Genomic DNA, 22,852 nt, shown 5'->3' with positions numbered 1-22,852 from the left:
ATGGAAACTATGTTATGTTTCTGAAAGCTGGACCTGCCCCTAATCACATGCGCAATCAGAATGTTCCTATAAAGAGCCCTTTGCCCATGCCTCGTTGTTGTTTCTTTGTTTGGTCCTCCTCCACCCTGACGCCACCTTGCAGTGTGCCTTGTCCAGGGTCCCTCTTGCTGCCTGCTGACTATAGCTGTCATAAATCATCGTCACAGTTCAGCCAGCTCACGATGGGGGGGGGACGTCATCCAGAGTGCCACTTGCCCTGCCGCTGGCAATAACTGCTAATAATCATCTCATAGCACTTAATCGCCACATGGGGAAGGTGGCCCAGAGTGCCACTGGTCCTGCTCACTGGCATGACTGTCATCATGCAATAATTATTTATCTCAGTCAGCCAGCACACGGGCAGCTCTAGAGTTCAAGGCGCAAGGCGACAGGCCAAAAAGTACATCACGTTCTCTTGGTCCGTCGGTCAGATCAATCTTTGGTGGATGTCTCCTTTCTGAACTGCTGATTTTAAAGTTAACTTGTAAAGTAGCTAAATGTTTGTCTGAATTAAAATAAATAGGTATTTCAAAACAAGACTCAGTATTTCAAATCAAGACTCAATATTGAGTGACACTTTTTTGTAACTTTACACTGTCTTTGTGATATGAAAGCCTTGGCTGGTGACCTAAACTTTTGGTTTTTAAGAAGTGATTTGCTGTAATCTATATTATAAGAGGTTCCTCAATGTATGTGATTCCCTGGAAACGCTAAAAACACTAAAAATAAAGAGATACAAATTGCTTGCTAAACCATACTCCACAGCTTCACACGTGAGCGGTTATAAACCTCACAGCTTCACACGTGAGCGGTTATAAACGAAGCTTCTCACGTGGTAGGCAGCCAGCTTCGATTTTTCATTAAGTGGAGTAGCCTACTGTAAAGAGACCCGCTCTCTTTGTAGCTAAGTTTAAAATACTGTACCGGTATTCTGTTACATGCTATATATTTACAGTACTGTATTTGAAAACAATGAACTCTGGTAAATTCACTGGTGCTTCAAATGGTTACACACGTGCCAAGGTGAACCAATCCTCAAGTCAAAATTGTGTTTGCCCTCAGGTTTACATTTTAAGTATTATTTTAATATACAGAAATAATTAAGATGAAGAAATCATTTTTTTTAAAAATGTTTGTCATAATAAATAGTGTTTCCAAAATAAAATGTATTTTTTTTTATCTTGAATGATAAATATTTTTTAAAAACCGTACATTTAATTAATTGTATTTTTACAATGCAAAAAATAAGAGCCGCACTGTCTGTACAAAGAAAATAACCATAGCTGCACAAAGCTGTCCTGTAGCCGAAGCACAATTAGTATTGGCCAATACTTATACATAATATATTAGATTTTGTTGCTGAAAACGATTATATTTCATAATGTTATCAGATTTTACGAACACATGCGGACTGTTAACTCAATCAATCGATAGATAGATAGATAGATAGATAGATAGATAGATAGATAGATAGATAGATAGATAGATAGATAACATTTAAGAAACTCGATAGTGTGATTATTTATAGTTGTTCCTTCAACATTGTTTAAATAATATGCAAATGTCCACATTTTCATACCCTGATAGCGAGGTAACAAATTTGTATCAATCATATTGGTACAAACGGGTAAATAATTATTTTTTTTAAAAAAAATCGACAGCTTTAAAATAGTCTTAACATAGAAATAAATATTCCAAGCAGTTTATACTATTGTGTCATTCAAAAAAGAAAAGAAAAACTCATGAAACATACTTCTCAAAACGTTTGAGGGAAAACAGTTTTAAAAAACAAATGCATGTAAAATCTAAATAACAAACATACAAGCACAGATTGTGATTGTTTTCGCTATACATGTGTTGCGTGGAGTTAGTATAAATAAAAGAAATAGCCAAGAACTTACCTTCTACACAAAATAATACCATCCAAGCAATCCATAAATCCGAGTTACGAAATTTCAGCATCATTGGTGACTAATGAAACCCTTTTTGTGCAGTTTCACAAAAAGGTTATCAATTTTTCTCTGGTGTATAGTTAGCTGCAACTATTTTAGTCTTCAGAATGTGTGTCTTTACAGAAAAAAATAACTAGTGTTAGTAACTTCATACGGGAATAAAAGAAAAACTGAGCGCAGGTCACAACGATTCCAATGAGGGGAAAAAGTAAAATAAATAAATGTCCACTTGTTAGGTTTCACTCCAAAACTTTAAATCTTTAAATTAAATTTTCAAAGCAAAATACTGTTTGTTTTCTTGAATTTTATTGCAGTGGTTCGCGGATTCTCTCCACAGTTGTAGTCGCAGTAGTAGTTTAGCTGAGATTTGCAGCAGGAGCATTGCTTTGATTCAGTCTACTTTGCAGTTGTGGTCCTAGGATTTGCATCAGCGTGCACGCATTCTTCTAAGGCTCACTGTTCTATTTTGTAACTCTGATTGATAGGTTAAGTGTCGTTGCCAGGAAACAGGAGACGCCACCTGCAGACTAGTGTAAAGGTGCCCTCTTGTGGAAACTAACTGTAACGTCCAACTCTGTCGTTTATTAAATGGCGTTTGGTAAATTATTAGTATATTTATGTGAGTAGATGTATGGTGTATACAATTAAAAGGGGGGAAAAAAACAACCAAAATAGAAATTGTAATATGTACAGCAATTCCCTGACATGTACTGTATTTGTGTAATGTTTAAAAAGCTGCAGGAAATCCATAATGTAACAACATACCTGCAAAAATTTGACAAAAAGCTGGTATTAAACGCTTTGTTGAAAGGACTGTACAAATGACTGATGTTTCACGAGGAATATATAGTAAGAGTAGAGTCAGTTACATGAAGCTCTTCCCATTGTCAGTCTGATGCCAACTGCCCAAGCTTCCAGTGGCACAGTAATGGTTTGGGCCTGCTGTCATTGCCCATGCGCAACCTTGCATCTAAACCTTATGTAAACAACAACATGGAAGATTGTTCATTTCAAAATATATATGTGTCAAGTCTTATCAACCGTAAAAAAAAGCAACCGTAAAAAAAGCAAAGCATATGTTTTACACTCTATCGAACAGAGTCACTCATATGTGTAATGTGGTCTCCTGCATTAGGCAGCCATTGCAGAATCACAGCTGGTATTTGTAGCTTCTTGTATGCATCAGATACTGACTCAAGTGTTCAACGCTGAGGAAAGCAAATTGCACAACCATGTCTGTGGGGTTAGCTGTAAATGCCAAGGTCTTTTATAAAGACGTACAGGTAAATCGGACTTCCCTTTAAGAGAAACACAGACATTTTATAAGAAACAAATATCTATAAAATAAATTGTGACATCATAGCCATACTAAATGCCATAATGGATAAACACAATTAAGGGGAAGGAATACTCCATTTTCACACACAAGTCAATCTGTATTGCTGTTTAAACAGAAACCATCCACATGACATACTTGCCAAAATTTGGAAACTGTTCAGCGGGACACATCCCCCCAACTCAACACGACACGACCATTCATGACAGTAAAAACAGACATAATGAAGCGTTCTTACCCTTGTATAAGTTAGTGATCAGCAGGTGTGTCAGCTGCATGAAGAGCACAGCGTGTGGTTTTCACTAACTCTACTGTGCAGAATATATTATTTTTTTTCTATGGGTAAATATCGGGACTTTCTTCCTATGCATCGAGACACGGGACATTTGCTAGGAAATCGGGACTGTCCCGACCATATAGGGACTGTTGGCATGTATGACATGACACTACATCCATAGTGTATGTAGTAAAACTAAAAGAAACATCATAGAATTGTTTGATATGTGAAAGACTAGTTAAATTGTTTGTCCATTTTTTTTTCTAAATGTATTTTAGTATTACTACATACTATAGATATAAACAGCAAACCTTTTAGCAACACAGCATTATACACTCTCCATAATTAATGATCTTACATTGCTAATAACCAGGTTAAAGTAGCAGAGACAAACCTCATTTATCTACTGAATGTTGGGCAACAGCAGAACAGTATACAAATACCAAAGAGCACCCCAACAGATTATGGGTATTGTGTCCTGTGGCTTTGAAAAGATGTAGGAAACTCAAGCGGATAAAAAAAGCAAATAGTCACGGAAGTGGCCAACTCTGGGTTTAAGAATAGAATATGGAATAAACCCCGATTGTGCAGTTTTTGTAGCCCATCTTTAGAGCACTGACACGATTGTATCTTGGACCTTTTTATAGGTATGGGTGAATCCAATCTGTTATACACATCTGACAATCGAAAGCAGATGAATGACAACCTAGTTAAACCTTGAGTCTGGTTGAATAATCTTTTTCTATGTGAAAAAAAAAAACTGTAAATGGATGCTTCAAGATCCTGATTGTTCTGTATTCAGAAGCATGCCAATCACCAGCCTTGTAAGGAGTTACCAGTGTGAAGTGCCTGAATGACCCTTGACAGAAACATCATATTGTAACGACCCGGGGTCTGCGGTAACCGCGTTCAGGAAGGTTCTGGCGCTGGATCAGCAGTTCAGTGCAGCAGGTGTAACTTCAGGGGATCGAGAGCGGGAAGCTGGTACACCAGGGGCGTGCCCTAGACACAGAAATAAGCAGGCTGCTGTGCTGCTGAGGAGAAGAGGGAAACCAACAGGCTGGGCTCAGAGAAGAGGGAGACCAATGGACTTGGGCATAAGAAACGGGCTACTGAGACACAGTGCTGTGGACGGAGAAACAAGCCGGAGAGTCACCGATCTCGAGAACCGTACGGAACTAATGTCCACAGTTGAATAAAACGATTGGTCACATGGTTTGGCAGCCATATTGGATTTTACGACACATTTTGCAGAGTTCTGAAACTTGGTGATTTCCATTACATGAGAGTAGATGTTGAAACTTGACCTCTCCTTAAGATCAAAATGCTTACATTTCAAAATAACTCCTTGGAAGTCGTACAGTTGCTTGTTTTATTTGTATTATTTGACGCAGTCTGATTAGCACTACGCTGCTCAGCTGTATTTGTACCACTGGCTGGTAAAGCAGCACACTCAACCTGCCCAGTGTAGAGTCCCGGCTTAATAAACCATCAACCAAGAACCTGCAAATTCTGTGAGAGCCTCATTCATTTCCACGCAACACTACAATATATTTCTTTTAGACCTTAATTTAAAAATGATTCCATGTTATTGTTGCTTTTGCTTACATGGGTGAGCGAGTAATAGAACAGCAACACACACCTCCACACAGGACCTTGATATATTATTTGCTTATTTTGTATTTGCTTTGTTTTCTTTTTCATTTAGTATAAAAAATTCAAACTAGAGCTGTTATTTTAAATATTGAAATTGTCTTTCCGGTGTGGCTCATTAAGCTCATTGCTCATTCACGCCTGCTGTCACAGGGGGAAAAAACAAAAAAGTGTTCAGCATTCAACTGTTTAACAATTCAAACTGTAGCTACAGTTCATTTTTCATGATCAACAAGATTGTTAAAGGCTTCCTTAATTTCTTTTTTCTTTTTAAACTTTTATCATAACAGAATCAAATGAAAAAAAATTACAGTGTGTTAAAAATAAAGTTGGATCTATCTATCCATATGTACATTTAGATTTGTAATTCTGACATATGTATGGATGGACAGAGGTCCCTCCGTCTCAATGACTGGGTCAAAGGTTGGCCCAACCCGATTCAAATAACCTGGCAGGTTCTAATAAAGTGGCCAGGCAGTGTAAGCATGTACATATGTACTTATGAAAAGACAGACAGGCACCTCCACATACAAAACTGTAGTCCAATGGTCGTGGACAGATATTGGACTGAATACCAGCTGTGCATGTAGGTTGCTTGAATCTTGTATCACCTACATATTATGTCGTAAGGTTACATGAAAGTTAGCTGAATTTCCAATGAATGGGAAATCAATCTGTAATATTCTAATTAGCTTTTTTCTGTTTTTTTGCATTCTTAGTCAACAGATGTTTGTCCAAAGTCCAAATTCTCTCTGCGTAATGCACAAAGTTGTACATTTTGAGGATATTCGCTTTATTTCTGTTATAGAATGCTATACGGTCTGCGGTCGCAGCCTCTGAATAACATACCACTAGCCTACTGATGACAATTGCTGCTATGAAAATCCCTTATAAAAGTTTACCATAGTAAAAGCATAGCAAAGTGTAATAAAGCACAGTGACAGCATGGTAAAGCACAGGTAAGCATTGTAAAGAATAGCAAGGTATGGTAAAGGATATAATAAACATGGCAAACTAGGGTAAGGTATGGTAAATACAGAGTAATATAAGCATGGGAAAAGCATGGGTAAATTGCTAACATGCCATCATAACGGATGGCAAATAAATAGAACAAACATTTTCCTTCAAATTATATTTCTGCAGGTGAGGGATTAAAAAAAACGACAGTGACTGATTGGCAGAATGATTTTCTTAGGAACTTAAGTGATTTGAAGTCATACTGTGACTTGTCTGTGGACTGTAAGAGTGTGTGTGTCTGTTACTGCATTTTGATTAGGCTAAATCAGAACTTTGGTTATAGATTTATTTATTGTTTTAATAAAAATAAAAAAAATCAATCAGTATTCAAAATATTCAATATAGTGAGTAATGTAATAACCGTAAATGCATAGTACGGACTTAGTATATTAATATAATATAACACTAATCTAAGAAGCGATATTAAAACCAGAAGTACAAGTTTTAGAGCAAAGTCCACATACATTGTTCATAGGCGGCTGTAACACAGACATATCAGCAGAGGGCAGCACCACTGTCACGCGGTCTTTTTTTTTGCGTGCACTTTGGAACGAGATTACTGAATGTTGGCTTTTGAACGGGAGCTACACACTACAGGAAGCGCGCTGAAGGACGGTCTGCAGAGGTGGCTTCTGAGTTATGCTGATTAAAGATTATATTAAATATACTGTAATTACAATGTTGCTGTTAAGAAGAGTTGTTGTTGTGGCAGGGAGTTACGTTAGTAAACCTGCCGTCTCCTCCTGTAAGAACAATCTCAAGCACTTGTGCAATTTCAAGACCTCCTCTGCTGTAATGGGACAGACCATATCTCAAGGTACAGTAAAGTTGTTGACATACCTTTCTGAGACAGTGGGGGCCTGGAGAGTTATTTATGCTCATTATTCTGGAAAAACAAAAATGTATTATGCATTTAAAATAAAAGGGGAAAATATATCGGGGGGGGGGGGGGGGGTCTTTGGACCAAACGACCTAACAGTAGATTCAAAAAACAAAAGTGCTGCCAAAAAATGTACAGTTAAAATAGATTAAACACGTTATGCCTCCTAGCTGGACAAGCCACTTGATTAATTGGAAACTATGTTGTGTTTCTGAAAGGAGGTGCTTCCGTCAAATCACCTAGGTAATCAAACGCGTTCCATAATAAATAACCTTTATATGGCTTGGATAAATTAAGTGCTGTGATTGGCTGAACAAGATCACATGACCGTGCGGTAATAATTGTCTTACCGCACGGCTACTACATCATAGACCAACTTACTTACCTGATCTAGTAATATTACTATGCCTTAATAGTAAGAATTATCTAATCAGTGTTTCTATAGGTAAAAATGTCAACATACAAAACTCGTTAACTCGGAAGCCCCTCCCTCGAGTGCCAGTGTTTGGCTGTTCCGTGAATCCTCCCTCAGATGTGGGAAATCAGTCTGCTTTCAATTCACAAATGTCTTTTCATCTCGAAAAATGTTACTATAAATGGCAATGTTCAATGTAATGTTTATGGCAAATAAAAAAAAAAGTACAAAATATATGTTACAATCAAACAGTCTTCAGGGACTATTTTTTCTCAGTGGAATGATACATAATATATCTTATTTTTTTCCTTAAAAAAGCCAGTTTGTGTAATTATTTTCAGAATAACAAGTAGCCATTTTATAAGCGAAATAACCCACTCCATGGTGTGCAGTAAGACATTTCTTACCGCACTTCCTGAGTGGTTGAAAGCACTCTGCCTGTGGCCTCGTGCCTCACAACGCACCCAGGGCATGCGGTAAGAATCTTACCGCACACCCTGTCGTGGGTTATTTCTTACATAGCCTATGCCACCTTGTCATTTCTTTGTTTGGTCCTCCGCCTCTCAGCCAGCCTTATCCAGGGGTGCTAGGTATCCGCCCGCTGGCTATAGCTGTCATCAATCATTACATCACAGTTCAGCCAGCTCATGGGGTGGCTATTGAGCTCTAATGGACAAGGCCGTGGGCCAAAGCATATTGTGTTTCATCATGGGCGTGGCCATCTGTCAAATGCAATAAAGAATCGTTCATTTCCATCTTTTGGTGGATCTTTTCTGAACCTACAGTTCTTGCATTGATAGTCATGTGTTTCTCTTTTCAGATAAGGTAGTTTCCTATGAGCAGCTGAAGAAGATGCTGGAGAGCCACAACATCCAGCTGTTTGATGTGAGAAGCCTGGAGGAGTTCCAGGCAGGAAGGATTCCGAGCTCCACCAACATCCCCTGTGCGTAATAAACAGTCAGCTCTGGAGCGAAATATTCATTGTGTTAAAGAACCCAGGGAGCTACATGTGTCCTTTGTGAAGGAGATTGCAGGACCTATGTTACGGTCCCTGTCAAACATTATTATGGGCATATTTCCTTAACACAGCTTGTTTAGAAACAACCAAACGCATGTAAGATCATGTTTAAGGAAAGTGCAAAATGTGGATTTCCCAGCCCTTATGATACAGTGTAACCAGTTCTTCCTCCTTTTCGCAGTGGGTGAGCTGGATCAAGCCTTGAAGATGGAGTCCGAGACTTTTAAGAAGTTGTTTAAAGTAGAGAAACCTGAAAAGCAGGACAGCAACATTGTCTTCCACTGCCAGTCAGGGAGGAGAAGTGCCACTGCCCTAGAAACTGCAGTGAACCTGGGATACACCAAGTATGTCTCAGTACCACTTCTGTGATATTTTCTGTTTAGTATTCACAATGATTGTTGTATACTAGTATTAGAAATCATCTCATATCTAGGGCTGTATTTTTGTCATGGTAAACAAATTGCTTATTTCACAGCATTTCACAGTCTACAAATAGGTATTTCAAGATATTTTACAATTTAAACATAATATTTATTAAAGCAGAAAAAAATTGCGTTGTCACATTCAAATGAAAGTAAATTAAAGAAAAGTAAATGGTGAATTGTAGAATATTTGGGTTTTTATGTCCACTTTTGAAAGACATTCTACTTTCAACATCAGTGAATTATCAAACAAACAAACAAAAAAAACGTAAATAAATATAAAACTACCAACAGACACGTGAAATGTCCCCTTCTTGTACTGGACAGGGCGATCTTTAGCAGAAATATTGTTTTATCTTTGTTGCAGCTGGTTTATTTTTCATTGAAGACATTTTAAAGAAACTGTGCAGCTCTGTGCAGTGTGTTCAATCATTTATCCGAAGGTAACTAAACAAGCTGGCAGGTTCCTAAGTGCAGTGTAACAGGTCGTGTGTCAATAAGGCAAACGTTTGCTGTATAAATGATAAAAAACATTCTTTCAAAGATGGGGAGCTACTTATTAAACAGCAATGAGTACATGTCCCGGAAATCGTGAAATCTGGGAAAGAAATACAGCCTTACTCCTATCCCATATACATCAATAAAAAAAGAACTCCATTGCAATTAATGGTATTGTCGAAAGCTTTCTTTTTTGGCAGTTCGGTGGTTTTTTGTTTTTTTTTTTAGACCCCAAAACATGTCTTTTACAGCAGGTGTTTTTATCTTCTTCATTTGTAAATGTAAGTTTGTTCTCTCCGTATCAGAAATGACTCTTATTTCTTTCTTTAGGGCTCAACATTACGCTGGAGGCTACAGCGAATGGTCCCAACGTGAGGGAAACTGACTTGGTCATCAAGGATTATAATAATGGGGGTGCATTTTGATCGGTGCGTTTACACACACATGCAGTTATGAAGTATTGTAGCTTGAATACTTTATTTAAAATCAATTCCCAATTAACAAGCACCCAAGTATGTTGAGCTTTTGAGGTGTGTGACGTCCTCGGGGATGTTTACTCAACACACGAGAGGACAGGGTTCATTTTCACATTAGTAGAGTATTGGGAATACATTACTGTTTGCTTGACCTGTGGAGCTTAACCACAGCCATTATGCTGTTCCAAATTCTGTTATCCAGTGTTAAGTACTTCTTGTGAATAACAAAATCATTGAGTTTGCATGTAAACGTTTAAAGTATCGCAGCTTCTAAGTGCTCTAAATTAATTTGTATTGTTGCAAATTAATACAAAAATAAATTAACTTTTAATCAGAGGATTTAATCAGAGGAACCAGTTACAAAACATTTCTTAGTTTTAACCCCTTAAGGTACATAATGAATTGAGCACTTGTTGTTCAAATGGTTTCTTCTTCTTAAAATACATTTGAGAATGACTCGGGTATCACAAGGGAACTGAAAATTTGGATGATCAGATCCTACCTGCCAGTAAATTTTAAACCTTGTTTCGTGCAAAAATAAGAAAGTTAGCACCATTTTATTTGTGGGACACATATGTCTCTTGTACCTTAAAGGGTTAAACTGTATATGATTTGTGTTGTATGATGGGTACTGTATCGGATCGTGCCTTAGCTGGAGTTTACAGTGTAGAAGACTAATTATAAAATACAGTGTAAATAGAAAAAAAAGATCAGTCAATCATATTTTATTTTATGAGTCACGAGAGAATGATTCTGAAAGGTAAATAAAATAAAGTTTCAATAATGTAATGGGGGTTGTGTGGCTTTTATCATAATGACTTTATTTTTTGTTCTGAACCAATTGTCATATATTCTGTGAAGACAACAGATGTTGTTATCTGTGTGTATATTCCTGTTTGTTTTCATTGCATTTTTAAACACAAAGCAACTTTGACAACATTTTCTAAAAAAAATAAATATTCACAAACTAATTTATTCAAAAGTTGCCTGAAAGTTTCCTTTTCTTTCATGGGCATACAAAGTCAAGCAGCTGTTAAAGATGGGTCACTTTAACCATAATGTACAGTAGAAGAATGTCTTCTTGTTATAAACATCTATCCTTAAGTAGTCTATTATTATTATTATTATTATTTATTTCTTAGCAAATGCCCTTATCCAGGGTGACTTACAATTGTTACAAGATATCACATTATTTTTATATACAGTTACATTATTTTTTACACATTATTTTTACATACAATTACCCATTTATACAGTTGGGTTTTTACTGGAGCAATCTAGGTAAAGTACCTTGCTCAAGGGTACAGCAGCAGTGACCCCCACCTAGGATTGAACCCACAACCCTCCCATCAAGAGTCCAGAGCCCTAACCACTACTCCACACTGCTGCCCAAGTCTAGTGAAGTCTGAACAGTAGAAGTTGAAAAGGTTTTGTCTATTTGGAATTGTTATGACGAATAAAATGAGACAATGTAAAAGAATTTATGCTGTAGGATCATGAAGAAATACATACAGGCTTCAAGAAAAATGAAATTAACACTCCACACAACGATATCAGGTATAAACAGGGCAGTACTTGTATTTTTATTATTTACAGAAACCATAAACAAAACAAAACCTTAACTCCTTCCAGGAGTACTACCTGAGCTTTCTTTCGTATAAAGCCCTCTCTCAATATCGGACGGCTAAACCGTTTACCGGTAACTCAGAATACTAATTCATGTAACTCACTCTGTTTCCTCTGCAATGCAATTTCTTCATTGGGGACCTGTACCCCACCCACGGATCATCTTAAACACCTGCCTTCATTATTCTCAGACGTGCCTCATTAAGAACCCGTGGTTACCTTTTTATCAGCCATCTTTGTTAAATCAGATGTTCTGTTCTGTTCTTAGGTTAATAGGCGTGTAAATGTTGTCATTTCACTGTTTTCTCTACCATATTGTTGTTGGCTGGCCTGACAGCTGTATAAAAAGGCATTTGACCTGGTGTGTTCAAACCTTTTGAGTTTGGCATTGACTGAACACGCCTGACTGGAAACACCCATCGTGAGAGTCAATCCCACTGAAATGCGTAAAATCAAAACAACCATGTATCACTGGCTAACATGCATTTTTTCTTGTATACCTCGCACGGGAATGGACATAAGGGCTCCAACACAGGTGGAGTAGTCTGGTGGTTTGGAGTGCTTTCAGCATAGGGAGATTTATTTTTAATAGCTTTATTTCACTATAAAAACAAAATGTCATTAACTCTGTATTAGAATATGTACAGATATACTAGTACAACAACAAATCAATAATAGAAAACAAAACCATATATGGTTTAATTGCTTTTTACTCTAATATTTTAAATCAAATATTCTAAACACCTAATCTGTATTACATTTATTATTACTATCATAATAGTTATACGCTGTTTCTATTTTTTAAAATAAACCTCAAAATAAACAAATTTTCTACAAACAAATTAAAAAAATTAATTAAGGACTAGGATAGTTAATGTAAACTGTTTTGTTACCATAATATTTAGAGATATGTTGCTATATTACTATTGCACATTTTAGCATTTATTCGTACTCTGAACGTTCAGTTCTTATCACCCTTGTCAGCTGACGGTGCAGAGGTGGTGGTGTTTATGGGTTTGTAGTTGCTTCCAGACCGTACTGTAAGGACATTGAAATAGTCATCAATATCCTCTTCAAGACTAGCACCCTCTTTGTCGTCCTGGCACTGGTGTTTTTTAGCAGAGTTTCCTGTATGTACAGATATATGAACCGGGTTGCGGATTCTTTGGCTCCGTCTCTGCAAAATGAATTCAGATATGTAATAGCATACATGTACTGAGATGCAACATGTCTTTTGCAGGGATGCCCTATCAACAATGAAAAAGGCAGGAAACTGAAGAGCCAGTTTAGGAACAGTTTAGCATGTCCCCTCAGACTGGCATTTGACCATCGTAGTTGCTAAACTATAGCTGTGGTTAGAAGTTTTTGCATCACCTAGACATAATAAAAAAATAAACAATAAAAACTATATGAACATAATTTAGATCCTTTATTTAACATCATGTAATCAAAGAAACTATAAAATGATATTGCAAAAGTCTACCGTAAGCCATAATAGTAGTACAGTGTTTCATGTTAGATTTCGAAATGTCACAATTTTTCAATGTTGCCAGTTTTTCGTTAAGTGTATGGAAAACTACAACGCTTAACTCAATATGTTAACGTAAAATTATTCAGCAGGTATCATTCAACTTTATGAAGCAAAATTAGTTAATTCTATAGGTTAATGCAAAACGTTTGGACATAGCTGTATACAGAACTTTAATTTTAAAAATGAATCCTATTGACCCGTAAGACCATAATGAGTCAGTTCTAGCCCAGAGGGAAGAGAGAACGAGTGTGGCCTTACTGTGTAAGTTACCCATCCAGTTAATGATGTTGAGCTGTGGCCTGGGCAAATGGTTGCAAACAACTATAACTAGCCATTTTTTTAAAATGAACAGGGTCTCTTTCTTAGCACCATATCATGCTATCATGTATTACCACATAATTTTGGGTCTTGACCAAAGTATTTCTGGCTCAGGCTGAGAGGTCTCCCACTGAGGAGGATCTATGGACAGTGAATCGCGAACTGATATTGTAAACAAGCAAGTTATTCACCTTATGACATGAAAGTCAGACCTACAATTGTGGTGACTTAAAGCAGTATACAATATTTTTTTTTTTTTTCAGTTTTCACCTGAACATTTATAAAGATTTTCTATGGCGGGTCTTCTCTTAAAATGTATACAGTGATCACATCATGTATTGATGAAAACACTTGCATTGAGATTGAGCTGTTTTTTTTTTTTTTTTTTTAATGAGTTTGTTTTAGTGTCACACCAACCAGAACTATTACTACTTCTTGTTAATCCTTACAGTACAAGCTGACTGTTAAGGACATTAAAAATAATGTACTGTAACTGCTTCTTAAAATGACATCTATGTAATATATCTTCCTATCATTAGTTTCCTGTTGGGTTACGATACAGTACCTATAAAATTGGTATTTCTCATCAGTTTAATACTGTAAATGTGCATAGCAATGTTGCAGTTGATTGTGCTTTTCCAGTGATAACACACTGCTGTGCTAAATCCGGTTGCACACGTACAATGACACGTAAATCAAAGACAGTTAGCCTTTGTGCAGCATTTTAGCACTAAGTATGTTGAGAATTATTCATGCTCATTGTCTATAGGACTTGAATTTAGAGGCATTGTAATGGTTAAGGAATATAGCTCTGATGGCCTTCCAAAAGTTAGAAGTACCACAGTGTATTGATTCACAGGCTTGTAAAGATATCTTGTACTCACACGAGTTTGAAATATGAATAACCCAACTGCTCCAAACACTAGCACAGCAGAGGCTCCGCCAATGACGACGTATATGATCAGCCAGTTTGTAGAATGAGAGGGAGGATCTAAGTAAAACAATGGAGGGATAAGATACGCAAGGTGTTACAAATGCATCATAACTATATATACCTGTATTTTCCTAACAGCATTATACATAACTCATAAAACCATAAGAAACATCAAGCGTTTCTTACAACGGGTAAATCAGACCAAATGACAGTGCCTGTTCTGTTCTGTATGATTCTACAATCAGTGTTCTGTCATTTGGTGAAAGGAAAACAGAACTATCACTGCTACAATACTAGAATTGGTAGCAAACAGCCTCAGCACACTTTGGATAACATTTGATTTGCTTTGTGTTTTTTGTAATATTGAGCCATATTTCACAAAACTTTACAATGTTTTTTTTTATTATTATTATTATTACTATTATTTATTTTTTTATTTTTCTAAATAGCTATTTATAAATAACGTTATTTTCCATGAATTTGTTTCTTAAGTAGTTAGTTTTGTTTTGAATCACAAGTGATTCAATTTGCTGGTATTTTTATGCCACATTTCATCTGCCACTATTGATTTCAAAGCAGTTTAAAATCAGATTCCAGCAGCAGCAGATTTCAACTGGGGTGAATATATTGTGGCGATCCTCGCGGTTGCCGCAGGCAGGGAATCGCGCTAAGCCTCAGAGCGGGTACCGGTGTAGTGTTAGAAAATGGTACATGTACCAAAATTTGACCTGTGTAATGCAAGCAAGTGGTACTTTTTCAGATTTTGGTACATATGCAATCAATTGCGATCTGATGGGTGTTTCGGTAATGTGAAAAGGAGGTACATTATTCACTTTCTAATGAGTGTTTTGCAGCTGTGCTTAAGTGGTACATGCTTATTTAACTATTTCAGGACCAAGCATTTTTTCAGTGGGATGCTCCTCCAGGGCCAGTTTTGTTGAAACATATTGATGTCTGGGCAACTTATAAGACATTGTTTAACCTGAGTGATTGCACTGACATAATACACGTTTATTCTCAGGGTCTTTATAAGCAATAATGGACACTACTCAATTATTTTCTCAAAATGCATATTTATAATAAAGTAATAGTTATTCATTCCATTATTGTCAGTAGTAAGAAAAATGTACCTGATAACTTAAGGTAATCTTTGACTTTTGTGTATTTTGCTGACGTAGATTTAATTGTAGACTGCAGATTGAATCTGCAGCAACCCCAGTTTGACAGCGGGAACGAGACGGGACTGAGCTTCACAGAATGGTTTCATGGTGGAGATGTGAATGTGGCATTAGTGGCACTTTTATATTTTGACCCATTTGCAGTGTTGGATTAATTTTAGTACCAGTTTCTCAATTGATTCAGTCTGGTTCACTTTAGTGGAAAACTATAATAGATCAGACTCAAAGCAGATCTTGAAGTCACCCATTCAAAATTAAAAAAAGAAGCAGTCCTTACCTTTCAACTCTAAAACGATTTTGCCTTCATACTTTCCTGATGGAAAAGTAGTGAAGATACAGCAGTATTCCCCAGTGTCGTTTTCTCTTGTTTCTTTTATACGAAACTCATCCATGCGAACGTCGGAGATGCGATCAATGTATTCGTATGTGATGGTAGCTCCGTGTTCAGGGTGGTACACTAAAACTTTTTTATCATTGCATCTGTTCCATTCACTCTGTGTGATACTAGTGCTCTTTTCTATTGACAGATTGCATTTCAGTGTGGCAACGCCTCCTTTAGCAACAGCAATATTCCCCGGTGTTATTACCTTTAGTGCCAGTGAACCTTAAGAGACAAAAGAAATAATAATAATTGCAGCTTATTTTGACATTATGGGGATTCATAAACTGGTGCTAGTTTGATGTTCATTCCTTATAAAGTAAAACATTTACACAAAATGAGCTGTATTTTCAATTAAGATGATCAGTCTTTAAACGTGGGGTGTTTGTTTCTTAGTTGTGTCACATATAGTTGAACTTAGCATTGATATTGAGTTTGCAAATCTACAACCAAACAAATGTCAATTTTATCATTATTATTATTATTATTATTATTATTATTATTATTATTATTATTATTATTATTATTATTATAAGCTACAAGGTTGAGCCAATATGTCCTGCCACAACAAAATTAATGACATTGGTTGGTTCAAGCTTTGTAAACTAAAATTTTTAATTAAAAAATAAATTATATATTATATTATATAATTATATTATATATATATATATATATATATATATATATATATATATATATATATATATATATATATATATATATATATATATATATATATAATTAAATGTGCTGTAACAGAATGAATAGGCTTCACCTTAGTGGTAAAAAACAAACATTCACAGATGAATGTAAAGCCTTGGTTATTAGATACAGGAAGAGTTTTGCTGATGTCTCTAAAAACACACTTTGTTTTACACAAGTTTTAGATTACATCAAAACTATATCTCTACAATAACCATATTGTTATTGTCTGTAGAAAGTTATTGGATGACACTAAAACCCTGTATTTATTTATTTATTTATTTATGTTTTTCATAATTCTGGTGGTACAATAGTTGTAGAAAATAACTACGTTATTACTAGCATGTATAAAAAATATGTCATTTTTTTCTAGCCACTGGAGGACGCCATTTGACTAATGAATGAAATTTTGCAATACGTAGTTAGAATTTATAAGTACTGTACTGTAGAACCCACATTTCGTAGTTCTTTGTACAACAGATGTAGTATTGGGCATTTTAAATCTTCAAATTCTTCTCAATCAAATGCTTTTTTATGGAATAAAACTTAGGGACAACATAAAATAAAAACAATGGGGGAAAAAAATAACCTTTATCTGGCACAATTACATTGTTAAGTAAATATAGTTCATGTATCGTGTGACATAGAGTTAAAAAGTCTTTCCAACCTAAAACCTGAAATCTAATAATGACGTACATCTGATTTTGCAGAATTGTGTAAATTTCAATTTATTCTGGTCTAAGTTAGTGAAAATAATACCTGTATTCTGAATTTTAATACATTCTATATAATCGTAGTCTTTTACCATCCTTTAGTCATAAATATGATTTCTCTTGAGCTTTTTATACAGTTTATTGTAAGTATAGTCAGGTTTATGTACCCAAACAAGTATTCATAGTCCACTCAAAGCAACTTATTTTATCAAAGATCAGGAATAACCCTTTAGGTTAAAAAAAATAAATAAAAAATACAAAGGCGGCTGCATCACAGAATTATGAGACTGAAGTTTGTGTTCTATACCAGCATGCATTTTATTATGAGAGCATGGTTCGAACTGTACATGAGTTCAGACAAGCAGTTAGTGTCAATGAGGGTCTACTGTGCAGTATACTTGATATGCTTCAAAACAAATATGCCAAATATTACCTGCAATTCATCCATAACTTTAAATTCAAATGTTAAACAAAGGAAAGACGTTTCAACAACTGCCTGTTGCAATACTCTGACAAAGTCTCGTTAGCCCAAACAAGTGTGGCTTTACTCTTTTTAAGATTTTTAGTCATACGAGACAGTACAAATGTTTATCTTACCTGATAGCAAGAGAAAGTAAATCATTAAAACACCCTTCTCAATGTACGGTTTGTAGGCTGCGTTGGAGTTCATGGTGTGTACGGTGTATGAAGGAAATGAAGGCACAGCATGGGCAGTAAACCAGAAACAGTCTTGAGTGGGGGGTAGGGGGGAGACAGGAAATCTGAGTAATCTCAAGTAAAAGCAAAAGTAATATCACTCACTAATGAAGAAGAACAAATCAGTTATTAGTAGCTATCAAGCATAATGAATTGCTGTATGCAACAATGTGCAGATCCATCCCTCTAAGATTAAAATAAAAAGTATTATCATAAAGTAAAGGGTGGTTAAGGCCAGCTCCATACTTTGTCTTTCTACTTTAAAATATTAATTGTAATAAGTCAAGCTTATAATGACAGCCATAACTGTCTTGGTTACCGAATACATCACTTTTTGTAAAGTTTATTAAGGGAGTTGACAAAGGGCTGCAAGGTCATCCGTTCAAGTTCCTGTAGCGCTGTCAGGTGAGGTGACCATTGTGATCCAACAACAACAAGTGTATGTTTTTTGAAGTGCTTTTTGTGTCGGGACACCTCAGTTGTAAAACCCAAACAGTTGTAAAAGCCAAATTATCATAAAATAAAATAAAAAAAAAAAAAAAAAAAAAACCTACACTATAACATTAAAATACACAGGCCTAAGCAGTTGCACAGGCCAAATTATAAAAATAAGTCTTAACAAGTTCATTTTAAAGGATTGAATAGAATTTGAGTCCATAATACCTTTTTGCATTCAAACCCTGTTTGTGTTTATCACATCTCCATGATAACCGATTGACATTTCAGAATGTCTTATCCTCATAATATCAGTATTTAGAAATTATAAGGTTAAAGTACTTTTTTTCTTCTCTTCTTGATTTGTAAAGGAATCCCAGTCAAAGCAGTCTGTGCTATCTCTGGTCAAGAAGACCTGTGTTACTTACCAGCCATAGCTACAGTATTTCGTTTATTTAGGTCTTTGTATTTTTTCTGAGCATAATGCATACAGCTACACAAACACAATCCATCAACGTTACACGTTGACAGTGTCCAGTCTTCATAGAGATTGTGACCCGCATCTTCATACAGAGAAAACAAAGACCTCTTTCAGTTTTACGGGTTTGTTGAATTCCAAAAACAGAAGTAGATACAGAAAGCCCCACAAATGGGAATTTAAGAAAGACATGAAACTAAACAAGGGAAGCCAACAATCAACTCAGAATAATACAGAAACTTCCAAATGATAATATCGATACAGTACAATGAGCCCTGCTTTCCACCATGGTGCAATAATAAGGCATGAATTATTTAATTTAGCAATCCCTCTTTGTTTATTATGCCTGTTTCATTTTTTGATATATTAGACAACATTCTATCTGGGTATTTAATCACAGCTGATTGCCTGTCCATTGGAGTACATGCATGCATACATTAATCTCCACATGACGTTGAACATGCATGCATACATTACTACCGAATTACCACATGATATTGAAATGATGTCACTTCATCAATGCCAATATTCAGAATCTATTGTGTTGTCACTCCCAGAGCCTCCAATGATTTTTCAGCTAACATGAAACAATCATTCTACAATCATTATCACTGGTTGTGTTTGTGGTCATACTGTAATTCATTTGTTTACTGTTACAGGTATATTCAGTCTCTGAAGTCTTTATTAGGTAATTATTAGGACTGAAGTCATTGTAGTTTGTATCTTGCTCTTAATTGTACTGTAATTCTTGATATGTATTTTTTGTATAAAACTGTAAGTCGCCCTGGGTAAGGGCGTCTGCTAATAAATAAATAATAATAACAAGCCCCACCTTTTTGTCACGCTATTTTGGTAGTACCTTTCTGACAATTTGGGTTTACATGTAGTTTTCTTTTAGGGAGAGGAATTCTCCTTCAAAATTCAAATGATCTAATTAATATTAAAATATGGGAGGGTATATTTAAATGTTTCTGTCAGTGTTCCAATTTAGCCTTGCATGACTAGAGGGCATTTTCTGAAAACTTGTAGTAAATCTACAGTAGACTATCCAACCTGCCCACATGTACCACTACATAATGTTCTAATAATAATAATAATAATAATAATAATAATAATAATAATAACTTTCTGGAACCTAGTTCTGTAAATCTTGCAGTAAGTTGCTGTTAAGCCCCATATTTGTCTTTTTGAACACATTAGTGGAACCAACAGTTGTTTTTTCTTTCTTTTTCCTGTTTTTGTTCTTGTGAAACAAATCTTGCCCTATGAATCAGGGTTAAGAGATTTTACTTCAACTCTATACACGTTCGCTCAAGCCTGGTGCAAATGTGACTTTTAGAGTGCAAATGTGACTTTTTTTTCTTGGTAGTTCCTCATGATAGATGCTACTTAAGGTTAATGTAATATAAATTGCATATTATCTTACTGGAAAGGGACAGAAAAGTCTAGGCTTAAAGCAATCAGCTACCCAATCACTAAAATTGAAAATAACAAAAATGTAAAGGATACAAAATTATCTTTCTAGCTTTGCAAAGGGCTTTGTTATTTATGTGTTAAGAATTAGTTAATATATATGAATATGTCTATATTTCATTTACTAATTTGTAAACATGATAGTAATCTAGTTGTTAACAGTTAATAAACTAAAGTGCCCCTTTAATAAAGTATGACAGATATGTGATTTATTGTTTCATCGATCACATTTTACCAATCATAAAAAGACTACGTCTAGATTAAAACACAAAGGTTAAACCTTTTAATTAAGCAGACTTTTTGTGTTGTAATCAAAGGGGTTGTTGCTGCAGTTTTGACAGGGGGAAGGGTTCAAAGGTGAAGGAAGTCCAGGGGCTCTGAGGCTGCTTGTTCAGGCAAACTGTATAGCTACTATTTTAATTTACAGCCTTCAGAGTATTTGTGTTTGTGGTCACAGCTGCATAGATAGGAACATGATTAATCTGATGAAATACAAACAGACTCAAAACTTGACGGTGGCTGATATTGATCTAGTGACCACAGAACAACTATAAGCTAACTGAGCTAGGCTCAAACAGGTCATGTCGTAATATGAACTACATACACATTTTCCTTTCAGTAAATAATTCCACATGTGACACATTTGTTTTTAAGGGTGCTTCGTTGTTTTTTCCCTAAAAGTCCACTTCAGTTCCTCCTACCCCTTTTCTACCTTCCTACCACGCTCCAGGTGTAATAGTTTAGGATGTTATACTGTAAATGTTCTCTACAGGCCCTCTTACATACCTCAAAAGACCATTACATGAGTGTGATATAAAGGTATTGGTACATAAATGAAGTGAGCTACCTAAATAAATCAAGCACGACTACAAAACTTCAACCTTTGGAAAATTATCAGCATCAGAACAATGCATGAAGATGCATCACTGTGTATGTTCTTTGTTTTTGAGACTAACTTCTGTTTTTCATATATCAACAACCCCAAAGCTGAGACGCATATCATATCATCTGGGCAGCATAAAAACCACTTCCTCTAGTTAAACAGAAAACATAAGGCGCCTCATTCTCAATACTCGAATGTGTTTTTTAAGTAGGCAATGTATTTGTTCCAGTAACCCCAGAGGGACCCCAAATATATTGACACAGAATATCCACATTTGATTACAGTTTTATTAGATATATTTTATTTGGTGCTTTTCAATTCCATGCTCATTAGAGGTGACAATGGCAGTGTCAGCAGCCAGGCACTGTGCCAGCATGCATCATGATGGGCTTCCCATCACACCACTGCAAGAGCACCTCAATCGTGACCTTTATATCCAGACCAGACCTGGGCTTTTCTGAACCATAAACAATAATGAAACCCACATTTATGTCATTGTGGCAACCATCAAATTAGTTTACCTAGTGAAATCTGAACCCAGGCCTCCAGAGAATTAGGCTGCTGTACCACCCAGCTTTTTAAATTAGATTTAAATAGACTATGTAGCGGCTAGTCTTACAGAATATCTGAAATTGTCATTAGTTTACTCAGGATGTTATTTATAGGATATCTGTAAATAAGTCAGAAATACTTGGCATAAGCTAGGAGAACCGTATTTCCAATTTCCAATGATGCTGATTTTGTCAAAGATTTTATATAGTGCATCTTCAAAGTAGCACAATTTGCAAAACATTTACTGCAAAACAAACATTTCTTAAATCTGTCGACTTTCGACATCCATTAATTCAGAACATAATAACATTGTTATTTAACTATCCATTACGTTAGACAAACATTAATTCATTATATTGTACATTCAGCATTCATAATAAACCCTGATTCTAACAGGAATACATCATGAGCAAGGACAGCATTATCATGAAGGGACACAGGCCTTTAATATGAATAAGTGTTGAATGTACCAGCATTATTGATTGATGTCCTCAATCGATAGCACTGTTACATTTCCGCGCCAATTAAAACGAATAAAACCCAAGAAAGAATGTCACTAATCACACAGTGTGGTTGATGAAGTCCTTACAAAATCATGAATCTTAATAACAATAATAATGAAATATTGGGGTGAGGAATATAATGGTAAAATAATTTGTAATAAACAACTTCATTGCAGTAAGTGGCAGTTATATTATTTGTCTGAGACTTTTCTTGCTAGTTTTATGGTGCTAGAATATTTTTCATCCTCTCTGAAAAATGGACTGCCCATGAAGTGTTAGTCCTCATGTATACTAGCTGAATGAAAGGCACTGTACAGACATTTTCCCTACATTTTTATGAATTTTTATGAGTCCAATTTTCACACATCCAGTACCGCAAGAAGAGCATTTTGAAACAAGATTGTGATTGCTACAGCAGCTGGACATTAATTGATAAATAATGTAAAAACACCAACTGCTAAACTACAA

At 35.7% G+C, this 22,852-nt stretch overlaps 3 protein-coding genes across 3 annotated transcripts in view; 1 reads left to right on the top strand and 2 right to left on the bottom strand.

Moving 5' to 3' along the window:
* Positions 1-2,416, bottom strand: part of LOC117972850 (immunoglobulin superfamily member 11-like) — a 70,559-nt gene extending 68,143 nt beyond the window's left edge. Inside the window, exon 1 of the mRNA XM_034923216.2 lies at positions 1,941-2,416. Coding sequence (XP_034779107.2) covers positions 1,941-2,004 — 64 coding nt within the window. The 5' untranslated portion in view covers positions 2,005-2,416. The remainder of the gene's footprint in view (positions 1-1,940) is intronic.
* A 4,392-nt stretch (positions 2,417-6,808) lies between these two features.
* LOC117972939 (thiosulfate:glutathione sulfurtransferase-like) lies at positions 6,809-10,772 on the top strand. The gene is made up of 4 exons (XM_034923457.2): positions 6,809-7,091; positions 8,390-8,512; positions 8,769-8,931; positions 9,838-10,772. Exons 1-4 carry the CDS (start codon positions 6,914-6,916, stop codon positions 9,890-9,892), a joined length of 519 nt encoding a protein of 172 aa, XP_034779348.1. The 5' UTR covers positions 6,809-6,913; the 3' UTR covers positions 9,893-10,772.
* Positions 10,773-11,536: 764 nt separating this feature from the next.
* Positions 11,537-18,063, bottom strand: LOC117405442 (T-cell immunoreceptor with Ig and ITIM domains-like). The gene is made up of 4 exons (XM_034008507.3): positions 17,962-18,063; positions 15,848-16,174; positions 14,343-14,449; positions 11,537-12,786 (listed from the first exon to the last, which is right to left on the bottom strand). The coding sequence occupies exons 1-4, from the start codon at positions 18,032-18,034 to the stop codon at positions 12,571-12,573; spliced, it is 723 nt and encodes a 240-aa protein (XP_033864398.2). The 5' UTR covers positions 18,035-18,063; the 3' UTR covers positions 11,537-12,570.
* Positions 18,064-22,852: the final 4,789 nt, after the last annotated feature.

The sequence above is a fragment of the Acipenser ruthenus genome, chromosome 9, assembly GCF_902713425.1.
Source record: "Acipenser ruthenus chromosome 9, fAciRut3.2 maternal haplotype, whole genome shotgun sequence".
NCBI lineage: Eukaryota > Metazoa > Chordata > Actinopteri > Acipenseriformes > Acipenseridae > Acipenser > Acipenser ruthenus.
Note: the sequence above shows the minus strand (reverse complement) of the source record. Positions and strands in the feature narration are given on the sequence as shown.

Coding starts and splice junctions, on each gene's coding strand:
- LOC117972939 (XM_034923457.2), top strand. CDS start 6,914: ATGCTGATTAAAGATTATATTAAATATACTGTAATTACAATGTTGCTG. Junction 8,513..8,768: donor GAGCTCCACCAACATCCCCT/GTGCGTAATAAA, acceptor TCCTTTTCGCAG/TGGGTGAGCTGGATCAAGCC. Junction 8,932..9,837: donor GTGAACCTGGGATACACCAA/GTATGTCTCAGT, acceptor TTCTTTCTTTAG/GGCTCAACATTACGCTGGAG.
- LOC117405442 (XM_034008507.3), bottom strand. CDS start 18,034: ATGAACTCCAACGCAGCCTACAAACCGTACATTGAGAAGGGTGTTTTA. Junction 16,175..17,961: donor TTACTTTCTCTTGCTATCAG/GTAAGATAAACA, acceptor TTGTCTCTTAAG/GTTCACTGGCACTAAAGGTA. Junction 12,787..14,342: donor TATTCATATTTCAAACTCGT/GTGAGTACAAGA, acceptor TTCATTTTGCAG/AGACGGAGCCAAAGAATCCG.